At 34.8% G+C, this 22,907-nt stretch overlaps 1 protein-coding gene across 11 annotated transcripts in view; it reads left to right on the top strand.

The window, feature by feature from the left end:
• Positions 1-22,907, top strand: part of ST7L (suppression of tumorigenicity 7 like) — a 150,839-nt gene that overhangs the window by 12,623 nt on the left and 115,309 nt on the right. For 10 of the 11 annotated variants that reach the window (XM_067727273.1, XM_067727268.1, XM_067727270.1 and 7 more), the window contains exons 5-11: positions 2,294-2,409; positions 8,545-8,623; positions 16,743-16,897; positions 18,372-18,469; positions 18,900-19,014; positions 21,235-21,307; positions 22,242-22,344. In XM_067727273.1, the coding sequence (XP_067583374.1) occupies positions 2,294-2,409; positions 8,545-8,623; positions 16,743-16,897; positions 18,372-18,469; positions 18,900-19,014; positions 21,235-21,307; positions 22,242-22,344 (739 nt within the window). The remainder of the gene's footprint in view (positions 1-2,293; positions 2,410-8,544; positions 8,624-16,742; positions 16,898-18,371; positions 18,470-18,899; positions 19,015-21,234; positions 21,308-22,241; positions 22,345-22,907) is intronic. The other variant, XM_067727272.1, reaches the window with a different exon arrangement.

Genomic DNA, 22,907 nt, shown 5'->3' with positions numbered 1-22,907 from the left:
TGGGGCATGTTATTTAATTCATTGAACAAGAAACAGTTTATGTCTACTATGTATTGGCACTATGCAAAATGATGGGGATACAAAATAATTTAGCAGTAATCCCTGTGTGTAAGTACTTGATAGTGTAGGACAGTCACATCCTGGGAAGCCAAAGCTAGGCTTTTATGATAGATGCCATTAGCTTATATTAAGGGATTCTGCAAGAAACAGGTCCTTGAACTTCTCACTGTGTTTATTAAAAAGTTTTTAGGCTATTCTTGTTATCTTATAGTATCTACTTCATGAAAATCTTAAAGAGAAATTTCTTATCTTAGTATAACGAACTCTTAATGCTTCTTTTTGAATGATTAGTTTGTCTTAATGTAAAAGTCTAAATTGCACTGGTAATCATTGTGGTTCTAGGAAGCTTGGAATCATATCGTAGCCAACCTTTAGCAAGTGTATAGAACTCTTTGGTATGAGCCATTTTATGGCTCAATCCTTGTTTTACTTTACTGAGTCTTTTAAAATTTACTGCTAATTTAAGTTATTGATACTGTGCATGTGTTTTTTAGCTGCTTTAAATCATTTTGGGATTAATGTAGATCGTTCATTTTTTTTATGATTTTAGAAAGTATACCAAACTTTGTTAAATGAACAAGGATTTGCTTTTTCCTTTTTCTTCATGATAATTCTCCTAAAATAGCTAAAAACTTTAAATAGAAACTTTAAAGGCAACTTATACAATTAAATAACTTAAAATCTTTGATCATGTATATAAATAACACAATGTGCTTTTATTTTTATTTTTATTTTTTTTGCGGTACGCGGGCCTCTCACTGTTGTGGCCTCTCCCGTTGCGGAGCACAGGCTCCGGACGTGCAGGCTCAGCGGCCATGGCTCACGGGCCCAGCCACTCCGCGGCATGTGGGATCTTCCCGGACTGGGGCACGAACCCGTGTCCCCTGCATCGGCAGGCGGACTCTCAACCACTGCACCACCAGGGAAGCCCACAATGTGCTTTTAAAATGCTTTTTCTGATTATAAAATATACACATATTCATTGTTGAAAGTTGGAAAATAAAAAGATGTATGAGAAAGAAAGTAAAAAATCACCTTTTTCTACCACTAAGTAATAACTGCTATTAGTATTTCCATCCAGTCTCTCTTCTATACGCATATATAGAAACAAAACTTGAACATCATAATATATAAAATTCATTATGTGTGAATTTACCACAGAATTTCTTCAAAACATGAATTTCTTCAAAAACATGATTTTTAATAGTTGTACTGTATTCTATTATATGGAGGTACCATACATACTGCTCCCCTATCCAGGTCACAGGTTATATTTCACTGTTAACATTTACTCTAGAGGGATAGCTTTATATATAAATCTTTAGCCACATATATGATTATTTCCTTAGGGTTGATTTGTAGCACTGGAATTACTGAATCAAAAGGTGTGAACAGTTTTTTTTCCCCCCTTTAAGTTTTTCTTTTAATGGTGGAAAATTTCAAAAATAAACAAAAGTAGAGAGAGTGGTATAATGGAATTCCATATACCCATCATCTAACTAGGTGTTATTTTTAAGGCTCTTGATAGATATTATCTAATTGATTTCTGGAAAAAGAAATGTAAATACCAATTTATATTTGTAACAGCAATATGTGTGAGTCCCATCTCACCCCTGACAATATATATTTGCCAATTTTATAGTTGAATAGTCAAAATTAGTTATTTTAATTTGCTATTTGTTAATTACCAATGAGATTGGATATTTTAAAATGTATTTATTAGACAGTTTGTTACCTGCTATTAATTATTGAGGGTTTTAGGGGGAAATGAAAGGTAAAATTTCTAATTTAGTAAAATCTGAAAGAAGTTTTTTTTTGCTTTTATGCTTTGAAAACCCTTTATCATCTTGACATCTAGTAAAAAATCACTTGTGTTTTTTTCTAGTTTCTTTGTAGTTTTACTTTTAATACTTAATTCTAATTCACTGAGAATTTATTTAAGTATACTTAAAAAAGTATATATTTAAGTCAAATTGTTTTATCTTCAAATTCAATTTTGAAGCACTGTTTGTTGAATAATCTACCTTTTCCGTTTTGGTTTTTGATGTTTTATTATTGTACTCTGAGTAGTTTGGATAGGTTATCTCTTTTGCTTTATTGATTATAATAAGCTTTTGAAACATCCTGAAATAAGATTTGTAGCAGTATATTTTTGAATTTTAAAAAGTATCTGTTGTAGCAGACAGATGCTCTCTCATGTTCAATTTACATATTTTATTGTGTTTTGGTAAAGATACACTTGGGTGACTGGTAAAGAGCCACTTACATACTATGACATGAATTTGTCAGCTCAGGACCATCAGACCTTTTTCACCTGTGACACGGACTTTTTACGTCCTTCAGACACAGGTATGTGTCATAATCTGTTCTTGGGGTAAACAGTAGTCATAAAAATTATTTTTAAAGTTTTTTAGAGTTATTTATTATACAAAGTTATTTGGCTTGGAGTTTGCATCATTGATAAGAAACCCAGATTAAATTGAAACTAATTATGATTGTAAACTAGGTTATCGTACTTTTTTGTCTTTTATAAGATGAAATTTAAATTCTTTATAGAATTTAAAGTATTTTACAAAAATTAATTAAATTGCTTCTTTTATTACTTAGAAAACCTTTCAGATCGAATACAGCAATTGCTTATACAGAGAACAGTGTACCCAGTTTTGGTTGGGGAAGTTAACACCTATAATTACACATTAAAAAAAAAAAATAAGGCAAAGTTAAACATTGGGGCACAGCATGTAGAGAAAAATGGGGTATATTTTATTCCAGTCATAAGTCAGAGATGCATATAAAGTGGTGGAAGATCATAGAAATGTCTGTGTTTAGTTCTCTCTAATCTTCTCTGTAGAAGTGAGTATAGAAACTCTTAAATGTTTGGCTTAAAGACAGGGATCTTTATCACAACTATTTCGACTGCCTTCTCCTACCTTATCTATGCTTCTACTTTTATCCTTCAAAATTAAAAGTCTCATTCTCTGGGAAGGCTTCCCTGATCTCTGCAATTCTACAGTACTTAGTCAAAACCTCACTTTTATAATAATTTTAGTTAATTTATTCAACTGTAAACACTTACTTGTTGGTTTATCATGTTGTTTTAATGTTTGTCCTCCCTAATAATGTGTGAAACTGTGGAAATTAGGGACTATACTTGTCATCTTTGAATCCTTATCATCTAGAACACTGCCTGATATACTGTAAATATTAATATTTATTCTTTGATGGAAATATGAATGAATGAATAGCCTTGGTGTCACAGATGTCTTAAGCAATTTCAGTAATAATAGCTAACACTTGTATAACACTTATTATGCGCCAAGCACTGTTCTAAGCAATTTATATAAAGATACTAATTTAATCTTCCCAATCACTTCATGAGATAGGTACTATTATCAGCCACATTTTAAATGTAAAGGAACTGAGGCAAAGGGGAGACAAGTAACATTTCCTAAATCACCTGGCTAATAAATGAAAAAGCTGGGTTTCAAGCTCAAGTTTAGCTCTTAACCACTATACTATTACTGCTTCTACTCATCACATTGATAGGCAGAAGAAAATCACCAACAGTTACGGTCTGAAAAACAGCCAGTTTTCCAACATTGAAGTGAGTTCATTGTGCTATATCTCTGCTGTATTAAATATATTCAGCATCTGTAGTAGCAGGAAACCCAAGGATCTTTGGTATGGTTACATAAAATGGTTTAATTGCAAATCAGAGAAAAAGGAATTGCTGTATGTTTATGTGCTTAATGTTTACATTAATGGCAAAAGTATAACGTTAAGGAAATAACAGCAGTGGAAAATCAGTATTGTACGTTAACTATGAGGACTGAGGTGACTGTGGATATTAAGGCTTCACCTCCCTCTCATGGGCAGAATTGCAAACCTTGGCAGACTTTTCAAGTAGCAGCCATGGCTATCCACTAAAGCTGTGGTCTTAAAACATTTTTGTTCACATAGCTCCTAAAAGAATTTTGAAAAACTATGTATCCCTTCACACATTTTTAACTTGACATCATAAGGTTAAATAATTGCAAAGAATGTAATTTTTAACATATTATAAATATAGACATTTAAAAATAACACTAAAATACTCTATATTTGAATGTATTTCAAGGAATCTAATGACTTGATATCCACCATGATCCATTGAAAAGTACATGAACAAATACTCTAACAGCAGTAAATTTTATATAAGTACTTTTTCTTGTTGAACTTATATCCATTCCACACCTCTGTATGATTTTATTATAATATAATTATTTTATATTTGAGAGTTTTTTAATCACACTTAAATACTTTTCCACAATAAAGTTTTTGTATAATTTTTTTTAAATTTAAGTTTCTTTTGATCATAAAGTTCTAAATGGAATCATGTACTTTATATTTTTGTCAAATCCTTCAAGCTACATATTTGGCTCTTCCAACTTTGGAAAGAGTCCTCCATATAACTTAATTGGCTGGGTGAGTTCTCATTTTCCTTCCTGTCAACTAAATCAGACTTACTTTCTGACAGAGAAGTCTGACTTCATTTTTTAATTCAAATAAACATGTTAACATGCATCCCTATGACAACAATCTCTCTTCTGAATTCAGATTCTAAGATAGAAAGATAGGTAAGTCTTAAAGCCTTGCCCGTGAGCTTATCACTTGGCCGAAACAAGATTCCACTGCCTTTATTATCCCTTACTAATGCTTTATTTGCCTTATTATGAGGATACCTTCCCTTAGGAGCAATGCATGCTTTGATAGTAAGGGGAGAAAGGGTGCTGATAAATGGAACTGATAAAAATTATCACTCCCTCCTCACTCTACAATATACTTGAATTCAGAAATTCCAGGGGCCAGAATACTCTATTTCTAATGCTGAGCTTCACTGTTAAGTAAGTAAATGGCACAAATCCCTATTATAGGTTCCTTGATTAAAAATGGTTCCTCCCAAACCCAAACTTTGAATTGTCCCTTGAGGCACATGGAGATCTTTACACTCTAGGGCAACTTACCTTGGAAAGATTCAGGATGGGTGAAAAGTAAGCTTTTCTTTTGTAAAGTAGGAAAAGGTAATATATCTTTAGGGGACGCACTGAGTCAGGGAGCATATGTTGGCTAGGAAAGGAAAACCAGCATGACAGACCAATCAGGTGAACATTCTTCAGGTAGATCAATTATAGGAAAGAGTCATATATAGCTGAAGCTTTAGAAATTGATTCTCTTAAAACGGTGTGTCCCATTTTGGTCCTTGCAAAATTTCATGTAGTACTTCTAGAGGTATGCATAATCCCAGTTAAAGACTGAACTAAACCTTATCCACAAATGATAATCCAGAAATGGACTGTTGGTTCCATATTGATCTTTTCAGATATTCACATAAAGATAATGATTTATGTCTATAGTTTTATATTAAAAAAAGACAAATGTGCCTATACGTGTGATGTGACAAATTTCTCTTGACTCTTGTCATCAGTAATTACTAAGTTAGTAGATTTTTTTAAATAAATGTATTTATTTTATTTTCTTTATTTTTGGCTGCGCTGGGTCTTCATTGCTGCATGCAGGTTTTTCTCTAGTTGAGGAAAGCTGGGGCTACTCTTCATTGTGGTGCGTGGGCTTCTCATTGCGGTGGCTTCTGTTGTTGCAGAGCACAGGTTCTAGGCGCTCGGGCTTCAGTAGTTGTGGCTCGCAGGCTCTAGAGCACAGGCTCAGTAGTTGTGGTGCACAGGCCTCACGGCATGTGGGATCTTCCCGGAGCAGGTCTCGAACCCCTGTCCCCTGCATTGGCAGGCGGATTCTTAACCACTGAACCACCAGGGAAGCCCTAAGTTAGTAGATTTTTGTTGTTATTCTATTGATTTGTTTATTTAGGACAGTGAACAAACATATTCTCAGGGCCAGCCAGCAGTGTTTTTTTGGTTAATTTGCTTTCATGTTTTTGGTTTTTTTTTTCAACATTTAAAAAAATCAGGAGATTTAACATTAAACTCCAGATTTACAATTTTAAGTTGGGAAATATGGACCTGCATTTCCACTTGGCAGTAATTAGTTAGACCTGAGCTGTGACTCTCTTAGACAGTGCATGTGCTTTTAGTTCACTCATTTATGTTTTCTGCCTGGTCTCAAGGCATTTATATTTGTGACCCATGGTCTTGGATTGAATGGTAGTCTCTTCTGCTGGTTAGCCTATTAGAATAGTGTTTAACTTGAAAAATAGATAAATTTTTGATTGAATTGTTAAACTGCTTGTGTTATTTTTTAAGCATATCGAGTATTCTTAAAGAGGACAGTTGAATACTAAATGAGCATATTGCTTTAAATTATTCCTAAACCTTGTTTTAGAAGGAAGTATATTCCTTCCTCTACTTTATTTCCCCTTTCCTCATTGGCTTAGAAATGCATTGGTTGTGAGGAATAATAAGGCTGGATAGAGCATTTGAAAACATGAGAATAAGAAAAAATGCTTAATGGTGGATTAGATGACCTTACTAGAAATAGAAGAAATACCAATGCAAATGAGATGTTTTCATGTTTTAAATTAGCAAAGATTGATACTACTCAGTGTTGTTAAGGGAGTGAGGAAATAGTCACTCTCCTGCACTGCCTGAAAAAATGTAAATTAATACAGTCTCATTGAGAGGAGTTTGGATATATATATCCAAAATCTTTTAAAAGATGCATACAGGGCTTCCCTGGTGGTGCAGTGGTTGAGAGTCCACCTGCCGATGCAGGGGACACGGGTTCGTGCCCCGGTCCAGGAGGATCCCACATGCCACGGAGCAGCTGGGCCCGTGAGCCATGGCCTCTGAGCCTGCGTGTCTGGAGCCTGTGCTCCGCAACGGGAGAGGCCACAACAGTGAGAGGCCCACATCCCGCTAAATAAATAAATAAATAAATACATAGATAGATAGATAAATAAATAAATAAAAACCACCCATTCTTTGGTCAGGTTTGCAAAGATAGATGTTGAAAGATGGTTATCACAATATTTCTATATTAGCAAAAAATTAATTATCCATCAAAAGAGAACTGGTTAAATAAATTACTGTATTACTTAATATGCTAGAGTACCAAATAACCATTTAAACTGTTAATAAAGATTCAGTGTCAAAATTTAACCTGAAAATATCATGTAACTTATAGAAGAGAGCCTCATCATCAAAAATGGCAAGTCAAATATTATACTTGATTTTTATGTAATATTTTAATGTTTAAGCAAAATGTTATTCTTTACCTGGTTATTATCAAATGGGTGCTGACTTGCATCAATTTGTCAAGTTCAGGAAGCATTAGCTGTCAGCTAGCTGGTGACATGTTTGATGTGAGAAATGTATTTTTGTTACCCAAGTAGAATATATTGTCTCCTTTTCTAAGCCAAGACTAATATTTTGTTTCCAAAGGAAAACTCAAACATTTTCCACATTATTCTTTCTGGACAGTTGTAGGTTTTGTTCCAAAAGCAACATTCATAGATTCTCTGTTTTTCTTATCAAACTTGAAATAGGCCAGATAGTTTCATGGATCTACTTTGTTTAGTTTTTTTAAAAATTTTTATTTATTTATTTATTTGGCTGCGTCAGGTCGGGTCTTAATTGCGGCACATGGGATCTTTGTTGCGGCACACAGGCTTCTCTCTAGTTGTGGTGCTCAGGTTCCAGAGTGTGCGGGTTCTCTAGTTGTAGCGTGTGGGCTCCAGAACGCGTGGGCTCAGTAGTTGCGGCGCAGGGGCTTAGTTGCCCTGCGGCATGTGGAATCTTATTTCCCTGACCAGGGGTCAAACCTGCATCCACTGCATTGGAAGGTGGATTCTTAACCACTGGACCACCAGGGAAGTCCCTGTTTGTTTAATTTTTAAGAAACTTTGCTTAGTGTGAAATTTTAATTTTAGTGCAGTAAATGACAGCAAAACTAATATTGTTATTCCAGAGATATCCTAATTCAGGCTTTTCTTGACTCTTAGTAGAGACTGACATTTTCCATAAATATACAATAGTCTAAGTTAATTCCTTTTTACCCCCCTTTTTATACAAAATGCAAATTCAAACATTCTTCATGGATTGAATCATTGATTAAAAAAATACTGTGTTTTTTAAGTTTTTTTGTATATTTTTAACAGTTCCATAGAACCTTTTCAAGAGGATAAAGGAACTAGAATATTTCATAGATTATAATCTGATATCAATTTTAATATGCATTTAGATATATAAATGTTCATGTATAATGATGTAATTAACTTGATTAAGTACCATCTATGTTATTATTCATATAAATCAGAGAAATAATATTTTAATTTCCACTTTATGTGAAGCTTCCAAATTTAATGTAAATTTCTCATGAGGTTAATGTGAGCCATCACCCCAATTTCTTATTTCTTATGTTTAAGAACATGTTATTTAAATCTTTGTTTACTCTTCTAACTCATTCTTCATACGTTTTGCATGAGATACTTTATGTTTACCATATCATCTACTTTTTGAAATGTTTTTCCTACAGTTATGCAGAAGGCATGGAGGGAAAGAAATCCTCCAGCTCGAATCAAAGCAGCCTATCAAGCTTTAGAATTAAACAATGAGTAAGTTTGAAATATATGGAAAATAAGTTTGTTTTGAAGGAAACCCAGGCAAGTGATTTTGTTTCCTTTTTCTGTTCCTAAGATACTTGGAGTCATTAATAGTCCCCTTTCTCTTTTTGTATACTAAAGACAAAATTTGCAGTGTTCATTGACATTTGTATTTTGCTTCTGAAATTGTAAACTTATCTATGCTTTTGAATAGAAATTATGCTAGAAATACTTTATAAAAAGGAGAATGCTGATCTGATTGGTGATAATACTTGATAATTAAAGAGTACTAAAATACTTAAGCCACCTGTTTTAATTTTGTTTTTCATTTAAGTCATTTATTTAAAGCATTCATTCAGTCCTGAGAACTGTAGTTGCTAGTAGGATTGGAGGCATGGGAAGGGAATTCAAAATAAGTAAAACATGGCTTTAATTTAATTTTTTTTAATGTTAGCAGCTTTATTTTATTTATTTATTTATTTTTTGCGATACGCGGGCCTCTCACCATTGTGGCCTCTCCCATTGTGGAGCACAGGCTCCGGATGCGCAGGCTTAGCGGCCATGGCTCACGGGCCTAGCCACTCCGCGGCATGTGGGATCTTCCCGGACCGGGGCATGAACCCGTGTCCCCTGTATCGGCAGGCAGACTCTCAACCACTGCGCCACCAGGGAAGCCATACAGCAGCTTTATTTTTTTATAGCTCCTTTTATCAACTTTATATTTTGAAAAAACAAAATGTAGAATCATAAGTGAACTTAGGGGCTTCCCTGGAGGCTCAGTGGTTAAGAATCTGCCTGCCAGTGCAGGGAACAGAGGTTTGAACCCTGGTCTGGGAAGATCCCACATGCCGTGGAGCAACTAAGCCCGTGTACCACAACTACTGAGCCTGTGCTTTAGAGCCCGCGAGCCACAACTACTGAAGCCTGCGTGCCACAACTACTAGAGCCTGTGCTCTTCAACAAGAGAAGCCACTGCAATGATAAGCCCATGCACCGCAATGAAGAGTAGCCCCCGCTCACCACAACTAGAGAAAGCCCGCGTGCAGCAACGAAGACCAAAGGCCGCCAAAAATAATAAATTAATTAAATAAATTTAAAAAAAATAAAAATAAGTGAACTTAATATTTAAATGGGACAGATCAATAAGTATTAATCTAATATTAAATAAGTGCCAAGAGTAAAAATATGGCTCCAGTTGGGATTAATCAAGGAATGCCTCCTGAATAATGTGAACTTAGCATTGTCCCTGTACCCCTTCTTACTCCCCTACCACAGATATACTAATCCTTATTAATAAGACTTACCCAAGGTGGAACAAAACTGGCAGTGTAGGGAACTCAACAAGCAGTGAATGAATTTTATTGAAACTCTGAAAGCTAATCAGAGTTTATTGCAACCTGGAGAATGCTTAATCAGTTTAAAAAAATAGCTGAATTTCTGTAAGAGAGCTTTGTGGTGTTTTAACTTAACACTGACCCCATCCTCCACTCCCTAGGTCAGTGGCAGCCTTGAAGACAACAGTCTGCCTTCTGGGTATAATTCCTACTATCAAAGGAAGCAGAACGGACCTTTTTCTCAAAGAATTATGGTTGTTTACTTTGACCCATCTGGTTTCTCTCTAAAGAACCAGCTCAAAGGGCTTGCCTATATTTTGGTTAATTCGAAACTCTCCCAGCACTGACACAGCTACACTGTGGGGGCATTGTTGAAAATATTTAAAGGCAAATGTATTAGCCAGTGCTGCCAGGATCAAGGGATAACAACTAGGGCAAACAAGAGACAAACTAGAAAGCTTGGGAGGAAAGGCTGGGGAATGAGAAACTTTGCGAAATAAACGCTTTTAAAAGCTTCCACATATTCCTCGGAATCTCAGAGGCTCCACACATACCCAAAGTTGGGCACCTGCTCAGAAAAGATTTGAGAAGACCCTAAGCTCTCATGTGTGTCTGACTTTCAGGTTCTGCACAAACAGAAAGTGAAAGCTAAGGCAGAGTTGTAAACTGCCTGACTGAATGTTGAAGGTATGCCCCAATACACACACAGAACCTATCTGCAAAGACTTGCTTTTTGTTTTGTTTTTGGTTTCAGGTGTTTAGGGTAATCTCCGTCAAATCACTGACTAACCATTAAGCTAAAGGAGCAGACACTTCACTGGTCACTCATGACAGAATACAAACTTTACAAAATCAGTTCAGAAAAGTCACAACTGTAAGCAGCAACAGTAATCTCTGGAGAGGAGGGGAAATGTGATTTCTGGAGTTGCTAGATTATAATATTTAAAATTTCCAGTTTTCAACAAAAAAATTATAAGACATGCAAAGAAGCAAAATATGCCCTACACAGAGAAAAGAAGAAAATGAATAAAAACTGTCCTTGAGGAAGCCCAGACTTTGGACTTTCTAGACAAAAACTTTAAATCAACTATTTAAAATATGCTCAAAGAGGTAAAGGAAACCATGTATAAAGAACTAAAGGAAACCATGAAAATTATGTCTCACCATTAGAGAATGTCAGTAAAGAGGTAGAAATAATAAAAAAGAACTAAATAGAAATTCTAGAGTTGAAAAGTATAACTGAAATTTAAAATTTCCTGTAGAGGTTCAGCAGCAGATATGAACAGGCAGAAGAAGGAATCAGCAAACTTGATTTAGGTAAAAAATAAAAGAATGAAGGAAAGTGAACAGAGCCTAAGAAACCTGTGGGATGCTGTTAAACATACTTACCTGTGCATAATGGAGTCCCAGAAAGAGAGGGGAGAGAGCAAAAGGGGCAAAAAGACCATTTAAAGAAATAATGGCTGAAAAGATCCCAAATTTGATGAAAGATATGGATCTACACATCCAGGAAGCTCAATGTACCCCAAGTATGACATACTGAAAAGACATCCACAATGAGACACATTATAATCAAGCTTTTGAAAGCCAAAGATAAGGAGAGATGCCTGAAAGCAGCAAGAGAGAAGCAACTCATCACATATAAGTGATCCTGAAAAAGATTAAGAGCTGCTTTCTCATCAGAAACCATGTAAGGCAGTGGGGTAACATAGTCAAAGTTCAGAAAAACAAAACAAAACAAAACTGTCAGCTTAGGATTCTATGCCCAGCAACCCTGTCCTTCAAAATAAATGGAGAAATTAAGACATTCCCAGATAAACAAAAACAGAGTTCAGTGCTAGTAGACTTGTCCTACAAGAAATGCTGCAAGGAGTCCTTCAGGCTGAAATAAAAGGATACTAGACAGTCTTGACTCCACACAAAACAATAAAGAATGCCAGTAAAAGTAACTACATAGGCAAATTAAAAAGTCAATATTAATTTTGGGGGCGTTTGCAGTTCTTTTTATCTATATGATTTAAAAGACAGCTATGTAAAACAGTCACTATAAATCTATGTTGATGGACATACAGTTTATAAAGTTGCAGTTTGTGACCATAACAACATAAGCAGTAGGGGGAAGAGCTATATAGGGGCAAAGTTTTGTATACTATTGAAACTAAATTAGTATTAATTCATACTAGATTGTTATAAGTTAAGATGTTAAATGTAATTGTTAACTGTTAACCACTAAGAAATAACAAAAAAAATGTGATAAGTAATAAGGGAATCAAAATGGTATACTAGAAGATATGTATCTAACGCAAAAGAAGACAATAATGCAGGAATTGAGAGCAAAAAAAAAAGGACATATAGAAAACAAATAGGAAAATGGCAGAAACAATTCCTTCCTTATCACTAAGTACTTAAACAGGTAAATAGATTAAACTCTTCAATTAAAAGGCATTGATTAGCAGAATAAATAGGAAAAAAAGGTAGTCCAACTATATGCTGTCTACAAGAGATTCTTTAGATACAAAGACACAAAGAAGTACAAAGTAAAAGTGTGTAAAAAAGTATTCCATGCAAATAGTAATCAAAGAGAGCTGGAGTGGCTAAACTGGTATCAGACAAAATAGACTTTAAGACAAAAAGTTTTTACAAGACAAAGAATGGCATTATATAATGATAAAAGAGGTTCAATTCATCAAGGAGATATAACAGTTATAAACTTATATATGTCTAATAACAACTTATGAAGCAAAAACTGACAGACTTGAAGGGAGAAATAAAGAATTCAGCAATAATAGTTGGAGACATCAACACCTTATTTTCAATATTGGATAGAATAACTAGACAAAAGATACACAAGGAAATAGAAGATTTGAACAACACTATAAAGCAACTGGACCTAACACATCTATATAACACTCTACCTAACAACATCCCAAGTGTACATGGAACATTCTCCAGGATACATCATAATTAGGATATAAACAATTGTCAATAAACTTAAAATGATTGAAATCATACAAACTATCCACCCTCACTACAGTGGAATGAAATTAGAAGTCAATAACAGAAGGAAATCTCGAATTTCACAATATTGGAATATGTGGAAATTAAACAACCAACTCTTTTTTTTTTTTTTTGGCGGTACGTGGGCCTCTCACTGTTGTGGCCTCTCCCGTTGTGGAGCACAGGCTCCAGATGCGCAGGCTTAGCGGCCATGGCTCATGGGCCCAGCCACTCCGCGGCATGTGGGATCTTCCTGGACCAGGGCACGAACCCGTGTCCCCTGCATCGGCAGGTGGACTCTCAACCACTGCGCCACCAGGGAAGCCCAAACAACCAACTCTTAAACAACCAATGAGCCAAAGAAGAAATCACAAGATAAATTAGAAAAATACTTTGGAATGAGTGAAAATGAAGACATAACATACCAAAAAATTATGGAATACAGCAAAAGCTGTGAGTGATCAGAGGAAAATTTATAGCTGTAAATACCTTCATTAATAAAGAAGAAAGATCTCAAATCAAAAACTTAACTTTATACCTTAAGGAACTAGAAATGAAGAGCCAACTAAACTCCAAGCAGAAGGGAGGGAGTAATAAAGATTAGAGTGATATAAACAAAACAGAGAATAGAAAAACAATAGAATCAATGAAACTAAAGGTTGGGTATTTTTAAAAAGATCAACAAACTTGACAGACTTTAAGCTAGACTGACCAATTAAAAAACAGAGAAACTCAGCTTACTTAAAATCAAGAATGAAACTGGGAACATTACTACTGACCTTAAAGAAATTAAAAATACTATAATAGAATACTATGAACAATTGTATGCCAAATTGGCTAACTTGGATGAAATGGCCAAACTCCCAGAAATGCACAAACTACCAAAACTGATTCAAGAAGAAAAGGAAAATCTGAATAGACCTATAACAAATGAAGAGATTAAATCAGTAATTTTAAAAATTCCAAACAAAGAAAGCTCAGGACTAGGTTGCTTCACCACTGAATTCTACCAAACTCTTAAAGAATTAACACCAGTCCTTCTCAAACTCTTCAAAGTAATAGAAGAGGAATTAATTCTTCCTAACTTATTCTGTGAGGCCAGTATTAACTCTCATACCAAAACCAAAGGAAGACATCATAAGAAACAAAAACTACAGACTAATATTCACTATGAATATAGATGCAGATATTCTCAACGAAATACTAGCAAACCAAATCCAGCAACAGATTAAAAGGATTATACACCATGACCAAGTGGGATTATCCCAGGAAGGCAAGGGTGGTTTAACATGTGAAAATCAGTCAGTGTAAGACATCACATTAACAGAACAAAGGACAAGACCCACACAATCATCTCTGTTGATGCTGAAAAAGTATTTGACAAAATCCAACACCATTTTATTATAAAAACAAATAAAGAATGTAAGAAAACTTCCTCAAACTGATAAAGGACGTCTATGAAAAACCTACAGCTAACTATGTACTTTAGACTGAAACTCTCAAAGCTTGCTAAGATCAAGAATAAGGCAAGAAAGTCTGCTCTTGCCACTTATATTTATTATTTTTTTAATTAATTATTTATTTTTGGCTGCATTGGGTCTTTGTTGCTGTGTGCGGGCTTTCTCTAGTTATGGTGAGCAGGGGCAACTCTTCGTTTTGGTGTGTGGGCTTCTCATTGCAGTGGCTTCTCTTGTTGCAGAGCACAGGCTCTAGGCATGCGGGCTTCAGTAGTTGTGGCTTGCGGGTTCTAGAGCACAGTCTCAGTAGTTGTGGCACACAGGCTTAGTTGCTCTGCGGCATGTGGGATCTTCCCGGACCAGGGCTCGAACCCATGTCCCCTGCATTGGCAGGCAGATTCTTAACCACTGCACTACCAGGGAATCCCACCACCTCTATTTAACATTGCACTGGAGGTGCTAGCCAATGCACTTAGGCAAGAAGGGGGAAAAATGGCTTTCATATGGGAGAGGAAGAAGTAAAACTCTCTCTCTTCACAGATGACATGATCTTATATATAGAAAACCTTAAAGAATCCACCAAAAAACTATTGGAGCTAATAAAAGAGTTCAGCAAAGTTGCAGGAGACAAGATCAACTTAAAATCAGTTGTTTTTTTATATAGTAGCAATGAACAATCTGAAAAGGAAATTAAGAAAACAGTTCCATTTACAATAGCGTCAAAAATGTTAAAACACTTAAGAATAAATTTAACCAAGGAGGTGCAAGACTTGTACACTGAAAACTACAAAGTATTATCAAAAGAAGTTAAAGAAGGCCTAAATAATGGAAAGACATCTTGTGTTCATGGATTGGAAGACTTATTATTGTTAAGATATCAGTACTTCTCAAGTTGATCTACAAATTCTGTGCAGTCTCCATCAAAATTTCAATTGCCCGTTTTGCAGAAATGGACAAACTGATCCTAAAATATGGAATTACAGGAGACCTCCAGTAGCCAAAATAATCTTGAAAAAGAACAAAGTAGGAGGACTCACTTCCTGATTTCAAAACTTACTATGAACCTACAGTAATTAAATAATAAGAATAGCCATCTAATCTAGATGGAATCAAATTTAGAGTCCAGAAAAAAACCCATACATCTGTGGTCAATTGATTTTTGACAAGGGTGCCAAGACCATTCAGTGTGGGAAACAATAGTCTTTTCAGCAAATGGTAACAGCTAGATAACCACATACAAAAGTATGAAGTTAGACCCTTAACACACACCATACACAATTAATTAAAAATTAAAGACCTAAATTTAAGAGCTAAAACTATAAAACTCTTAGAAGAAAACATAGGAGCAAATTTTCATGACTGTCAATTTGGCAGTGGTTTCTTAGATATGACACCAAAAGTACAACCAAAAAAGGAAAATTAGATAGACTTCATCAAAATTAAAAGCTTTTGTGCTTCAAAGGATACTGTCAAGAAAGTGAAAACGCAACCCACAGGATGAGAGAAAATATTTGCACGTCATATTTGATAAGGGTCTAGTTATCCAGAATATATAAAGAACTCTTACAACTCAATGACAGAAAGACAACCAATTAAAAATGGGCCAAGGACTTGAAATGTCTGTTTCTTCAAGGAAGACATACAAATGACCGAAAAATACATGAAAAGATGCTCAGTGTCATTCATCATAAGGGAAATGAAAAACACAATGAGATACCCCTTCACAAGAGGCGTTTAACAGCAATAACAGAACAAAATAAAAACAAAAAATAGAAAGTGTTTTTGAAAAACCAAAATTTATTACCAAGTTTAAGCTCGTACTGCTCACCACACAACAGGCCAGTAATCAAGAGATGAGTTGTTGGGCAAAGAATAACGACTTTATTCAGAAAGCCAGCAAACTGAGAAGATGGTGGGCTCATGCCCCAAAGAACCATCTTGCCTGAGTTGGAATTCAGTCTTCTTTTATACTAAAAGGAGAGGGAGTAAAGTCAAACATTTTCTGTTTCCCATCAGCCTCCAGAGGGGATGTGTTAATTTCTTCCTCCCTGCAGTCATTCACAGGTGGGCCTGGTCAAGATGTTTCCTGTGAGCTAAACAGAAGTATATTAGCTTAATGCTCATTACCTGGGAGGCAGGGTTCTGAGAGATGGGTCATTATATATAATTTAAGCTTATAGGCAACATCCATATAGTGATTAATTTGTAATAGAATACAAATGTTCTTCCCTATTACAGAAAGTGTAGGGAAAGATACGGAAATGTGATGTAAAGGGACATACCCCAAAGAAAATACTTGTCTTACCATTTTACTTAAAATTGCCTTGCTTGCTTTCTTTATAGCTGTGCTACTGCATATGTTCTACTGGCTGAGGAAGAAGCAACAACTATTGTAGATGCTGAAAGGTTATTTAAACAGGCACTCAAGGCAGGAGAAACAATTTACAGGCGGTCACAACAGTGCCAGCACCAAAGTCCTCAGCATGAAGCTCAACTGAGTAAGTGAATTTGAACTAATTTTCCCCTTTTAGTTCCTGCAACTGCCTGTTTTATGTGTAAAACACAAAACAACAACAATTTTAAAAACTTAATACTTAAAAGTTAGCTACTTTTCATAAGAGATAACAAATCTATTCAAGTCAGCAAGACAGAAATGTATATTAGCTAGAGAACGCTTGTGGAAGGGAACAAATCTGTTCTGGTTATTGAGAGATGTGCTGCTCTGAAACTTAACAATAATTTATTTCATGTGAGAATTGGGCTGATCATTGGAGAAACACAACTCAAAAGTATTCAAGATTCAAGAGAACCTTCTAGTGATGATAAGCAGCTATTACCTTTATCCTCACCCTTACCCAAGCAATAGTAGAGGTATATCATTTGGTTTGCTCTTCAGACAGTATATATCTCGATATAGTGCCAGGGAGTGGCCCTTCAGCACAAAACCAGCCTTACACTTGATATTGACTATTTCTTCGGTTGTTTTTTCTCCATGATGTGTTTGAGACCATATGGGGCATAGCAACTGAGGTCCTTTCTTTCCACTCTCAGGCATACTCTCCCAGTTGTGATCGAGACACTTTTACCAAAGATGTTAGAATCTGTAATGCTGCTGCTTCTTGCTATTTTGTGTGGCCAGAGGGCTTTAGTTTCATAATTTTGGCAGATAATGGGCAATAAATTGAAATATGTTTATATAATGCATTATCTCCTGGAGTTAAGTTCTCAATCTTTTGTTTGTGTAAATTAAAATTAGGATAATGTTTTCTCTCTAAACTAAATATTGATGTATATAGTATGTTTCATTAATGCGTGTTGTTATAACACACAACTGTGGGAATACGTAATTTTGCAGTCTGGAACTAATGAAACTACATCTGTAAAAAAGTCATGCCATTTGTCCTTGTATAATCTCAGATATAGTTATGAGATAGTTCCAGAAATATTTGTTAGCCCTTTCTAGAAGTAGTTTGTTAGTTACTTGCTGTTGACCAAAAATTTATGCTAGCATGGAAATTTTGTTTTGAATATCTTTTGTTTGTCAGCTAAGATAATAGAGAATATTAAAATAGTAGATTGTTTATGCAGAAACTTAATAATGTTATTTCTTCCTATTAATGTATGTCTTTTAATAGTAAAATCTACTTGCCAAGTATACACAAATTACTTTATATATACTGTACTCAGATTACTTAATGTTAGAGGCAAAAGTAATTCTCTCTATATATATTTTTTAAGCTTTTAGTATAAAAAACTTCAAACATCTATAAAAATAGAGCAGTATAATGAACCTTCGTTCATTGTCCATCACCCAAATTCAACTATTATTAATATTTTTCCATTCTGACACAATTTAATTTTAATTGAACCTCCCAAGGTAAGCAAATAAAATTAACAGGTAATATGTTAATGAAGTAGCAGGTCATAATATAAAAGTGATAGTTTTGTGTCATTTGTTGTTTTTCTAAATAGGGAGAGATACCAATGTACTGGTGTATATTAAAAGAAGACTGGCAATGTGTGCAAGAAAATTAGGAAGAATAAGAGAAGCAGTAAAAATAATGAGAGATGTAAGTAAATTTGATGACTCAACCTTTATCTTTATTCCTTCAAAAACAGAATGTGTTTTAAGTTGCCAGTTAAGTTAATGCAGAATCACTATGTGTTTTCCTTTTTTTTTTTCTAACATTGATTGATTGATTGATTGATTGGCCATGCTGCCCAGCTTGCGGGGTCTTAGTTCCTTGACCAGGGATCGAACCCCGGGCCCCAGCAGAGAAAATGCCGAATCCTAACCACTGGACCGCCAAGAAATTCCCCAGAATCACTGTTTTTTTTAATTGATAGTTTTATAACAAGATATTTATTTAATATACATAGATTTCTTAGAGGTTGAGTCTCCACAGTTTTAAGAAACAAAAGAATTTCTACCTCAGTGAATTTGATTCAGCTCTGAGTTCCTTTTGTATAATTTTAATCTTTTTTCTTTTTAATATACAGTTGATGAAAGAATTTCCCCCTCTTACCATGTTGAACATCCATGAAAATCTCCTAGAATCACTTTTAGAATTACAGGCCTATGCAGATGTCCAAGCAGTTCTAGCAAAATATGATGGTGAGTGATAATTCTCTTAGTTAATAGCATGGTTAAAGTATTTTTTTTCTATTAAGTAATCATAAATGTGATCCTACTCTGGTATTTCTGTGATTTTCTCTTTGCATTCTTACCAGTCAGTATCTAGTATCTGTGGATATAAGTTGCTATTAAGTATCCTCTTTATCAGTACTTTTGGTAGCAAAAGTCTGCAAGGAGGAACTTTCCTTCTCTCAAGATGTATTCATTTTTTTATTGAGCGCCTAATGTGAGTGAGGCGCTTGGAATACAGTGGTGAATAAGAAGACATGGACTTAGCCCTCGTAGAATTTACCGTTTAGTGGAACATACAGACAAATGAATAGTAGTTATATTGAGGCATAGCGTGTTAGGTGAGGTAATAGAAAAGTATGGGGTGCTATGCACTTCATTTGTTTTGGAGTGGCAGGGAAGGCTAACAGAAGTTGCTTAGAGTATATATAAGAGTAACTCAGAATAACATTTTACGATGCTTTTTAGTTACAAAGTATAATTTATTATCTCATCTGATCCTTATAACAATCTTGTGAGGTGGTAGGACAAGTACAATATTTTTACTGTTTCCGGTTAGTAAATAAGAAAACTGGAGTAGAAGAAGGTTAAGTGATTGGGTAAGGTCTTCTAGCCAGTAAGTGGCAAGCTTGAACTTAAACTTAGGTATTCCATTTGTTTGTTTACTAGTCTCCCAACAGTAAGTAAGAAGTCAATATATGTTGGCTATTTTTATTATTATACGATAACAGTTCCAGTTTACCACAAATGGATTTGGGAGAATTTTTGAGAAGCATAGCCTTTCTCCTCATTCTGAGTAAGGCATCAGCTTTTAACCCCAAGCTGGAAACATCCTAACTAGCATAATATTTCTGGTCATATCTTTCACTGTATTAGAACACATTTAAGTCACTTATTCACACTCTCCTGTTGTAAGCTCCTACCCATTAGCTTGGGAATCTCCATGACTTGGAAAGTTTGAAATTTGTTACACTTGGAAAGAGAAGTTTATTTCTTTTAAACATCTGGAATTCTTAGGAAGTGCTTTAGAGTAGTATAGGCTCATGGAGAAATTTGTGAGAAATTCTTTCCATATGTTACTTATCAGATGCATGGCCTGCTTATGATACTTATGATGAACAAGCTTAGGGACTGAATATGAAAAATCAGATAGGACCTATTCATTAAAAATAAAATAAAACTAGCAACTTGGATATGCTTCTGTGTTTTCAGTTATTTTTATGAGTCCCCAGTTTTCACCCTTCTAGAATCCTGAAAAAGTTAAAAGCAAGTTTACTTCTTTAGTTCTCCATTTGCTGGTATAACTCTGGAATCTGGAAAGAGAGTTCTGTAGTCTTACTCTGCCAATAACATTATTTTGGTCATTCTTTAAGAAAGAACTCATATAATTAATTTCATTGTAGTTCTCAATTTCTTTTTATTTTATAAAAAATCGTCTTTTAAGAAAATGTAGAAAATGCAAAAACATCAGAAGAAGAAAAAAATGAAAACCACCCATGATTATATCACCTGGACTTAACTACTATTAATTTTTTTAACATTTATTTATTATTTATTTAGGCTGTGCCGGGTCTTAGTCGCGGCATGTGGGATCTGCATTGTGTCACGCAGGATCTTTAGTTGTGGCATGTGGGCTTCTTAGTTGCAGCACGTGCACTCTTAGTTGCGGCAAGCTTGTGGGATCTAGTTCCCCAACCAGGGATTGAACCCAGGCCCCCTACATTGGGAGTGCGGAGTCTTACCCACTGGGCCACGAGGGAAGTCCTGTTAATTTTTTTTTTTCTTAATCTTAGTTTTTCTCTGTGAATAGGTGGAGTTTTTACATAGTTCTATCTATACAATGGCTTTTTCCTTGGATAGTATTATTATAAGCAGCTTCTTATAAGCATTTGTTGAGTACTTTTTACCATTGTATGAGGGCTTTCACAGACATGGTTTAATTTAATCTCTGCTAGAAAAGTACCATTTCTCTATTTTGGGAAAACTGAGGTTAAAGAAGTTGTGCTAGTTCAAGGATGCGTAGCTGGTAAATAGTAGAATCAAGATTCAGACTCAGATTTTCCAATTATATGTCCATGTGCTTTTACTACTATATTATATCCGTTGAATTTGAACTATGAATTATTCTTATTAGAAATTGTCTTAAGATATTTTTGTGATTCTTACCCAAATTAAAAATTATTATTATAGATATAAGCCTTCCAAAGTCAGCAGCCATCTGTTATACAGCAGCACTATTGAAGACAAGGACTGTTTCAGATAAGTAAGTAGTTATGAAAACTATAATAGTTTAGAAAGACTGCTAAACTCAATATTGTTTTTCATCCACTGACTTTAAACAATGCTTTTTTTTCCCTACTTCCTGCTGAATAACCCTTGATCTTATGGGGCTTAGAAGCTTCTTACTATGTGTAGTGGAAAGAGCAAGGTTTTTAGAGCTAAGTGAACTTGGATTCAAATTCAAAGTCTACAGCATACCAGCTATGGAACTTTGGTCAAGTTAATCAGTGTGAGTTTCTTTATTATCTGTAAAATGAGAATAATAATACTGTAGGGTGGTTGTGTGAGGATTATATGTGTTAAATGCCCAAAGCAATGCTAGATAGAAAGTATATCCAGTACATAGTAGCTATGATGGTAATTGTAAGATATGTGGTAGGGAAATAGGTTTCATGTTACCTGTTTTGAGATTATAATTCTGAGTTATTCTGATTTCCTTGTATTTTTGGCTGTCCTTAATGAATTTCTCTTTATTGCACAGGTAAGTTATTCAGAAACGAACCAAATGGCAACTGCTTTCTTTCACCTTAGATTACTGTGGCTTGATATGAATTAGAATGGACTGTTCACAGTCTGTGAACAGTGAAAATTTGATAAGAATGTACTTCTATTTCATGAGATTCTCTAGATGTCCCTGTGTGGCATTTCTTATTTTATTACTTTGCCCAAAGTGTGTCTTTAATGGACTTCTGAAGGTTTTCTTCACGTTAACTTGAATATTTCCATTTCTTATGCTGCCTTCCTTTATATGTTGAACCAAAGGCTTTACTTTTATGTTTAGTAGCCATTTGGCTTTGACTTTAGCCATCACCAGAAACCTCTGATTTAGGGTGCTAAATTACGATCTCAGTTAATTAATTGATTAAAATACTTATTTATTTAAATATTTATTTCTTCATTTTGTGGTTTTCTTACAGATTTTCTCCAGAAACAGCCTCCAGAAGAGGGTTAAGCACAGCAGAAATTAATGCTGTGGAAGCAATTCATAGAGCTGTGGAATTTAATCCTCATGTTCCAAAAGTAAGAAACTTTATGATAGAAATACTACTTTTATTTAAGTTAATCAAATTGGTAACAGTGTATAGACCAAAGTTTGGGTCTCCATAATTTGAGGCAGAATTGTTTTAGTCTGCTATATTTTGATGCTTAGTGTTTACCCTAAAGGGGATGTTAAAAAGAATTTAGAAAGGTGGATAGGAGCAGTATTTCAGTATAGGCTTTATAATTGCTGTCAAAATAAAATTTGATGTACAATATGTTCACTTAGCTGTTCCTTTTACTATAGTTATAGAGAAGAAATAAAATGGCTTGGTCCTAATAAAAGATCATTCATATTTCAGATCATTAAATCAAATATCCTGTTACTATAAAAGCTATTTACATCTAGACAGATGCTTTTGAATGAGGGCTGGGTAGACAAAGACTGAAGACAAATAGATTAAAATAATCAGTGTTAGGAAACAGATGTGAAAGTTCCCAGAAAAACTGCTGAGTTGATGTTTATTTAGTCCCAGATGAACTGTACTCATCTCATTTGTCTTAATATTTTACACCTTGCAGACATACAGATCATTGGTTAATCT

Source organism: Pseudorca crassidens, chromosome 2 (genome assembly GCF_039906515.1).
Source record: "Pseudorca crassidens isolate mPseCra1 chromosome 2, mPseCra1.hap1, whole genome shotgun sequence".
Taxonomy (NCBI): Eukaryota; Metazoa; Chordata; class Mammalia; order Artiodactyla; family Delphinidae; genus Pseudorca; species Pseudorca crassidens.
This window is presented reverse-complemented; position numbering and strand designations above follow the sequence as displayed.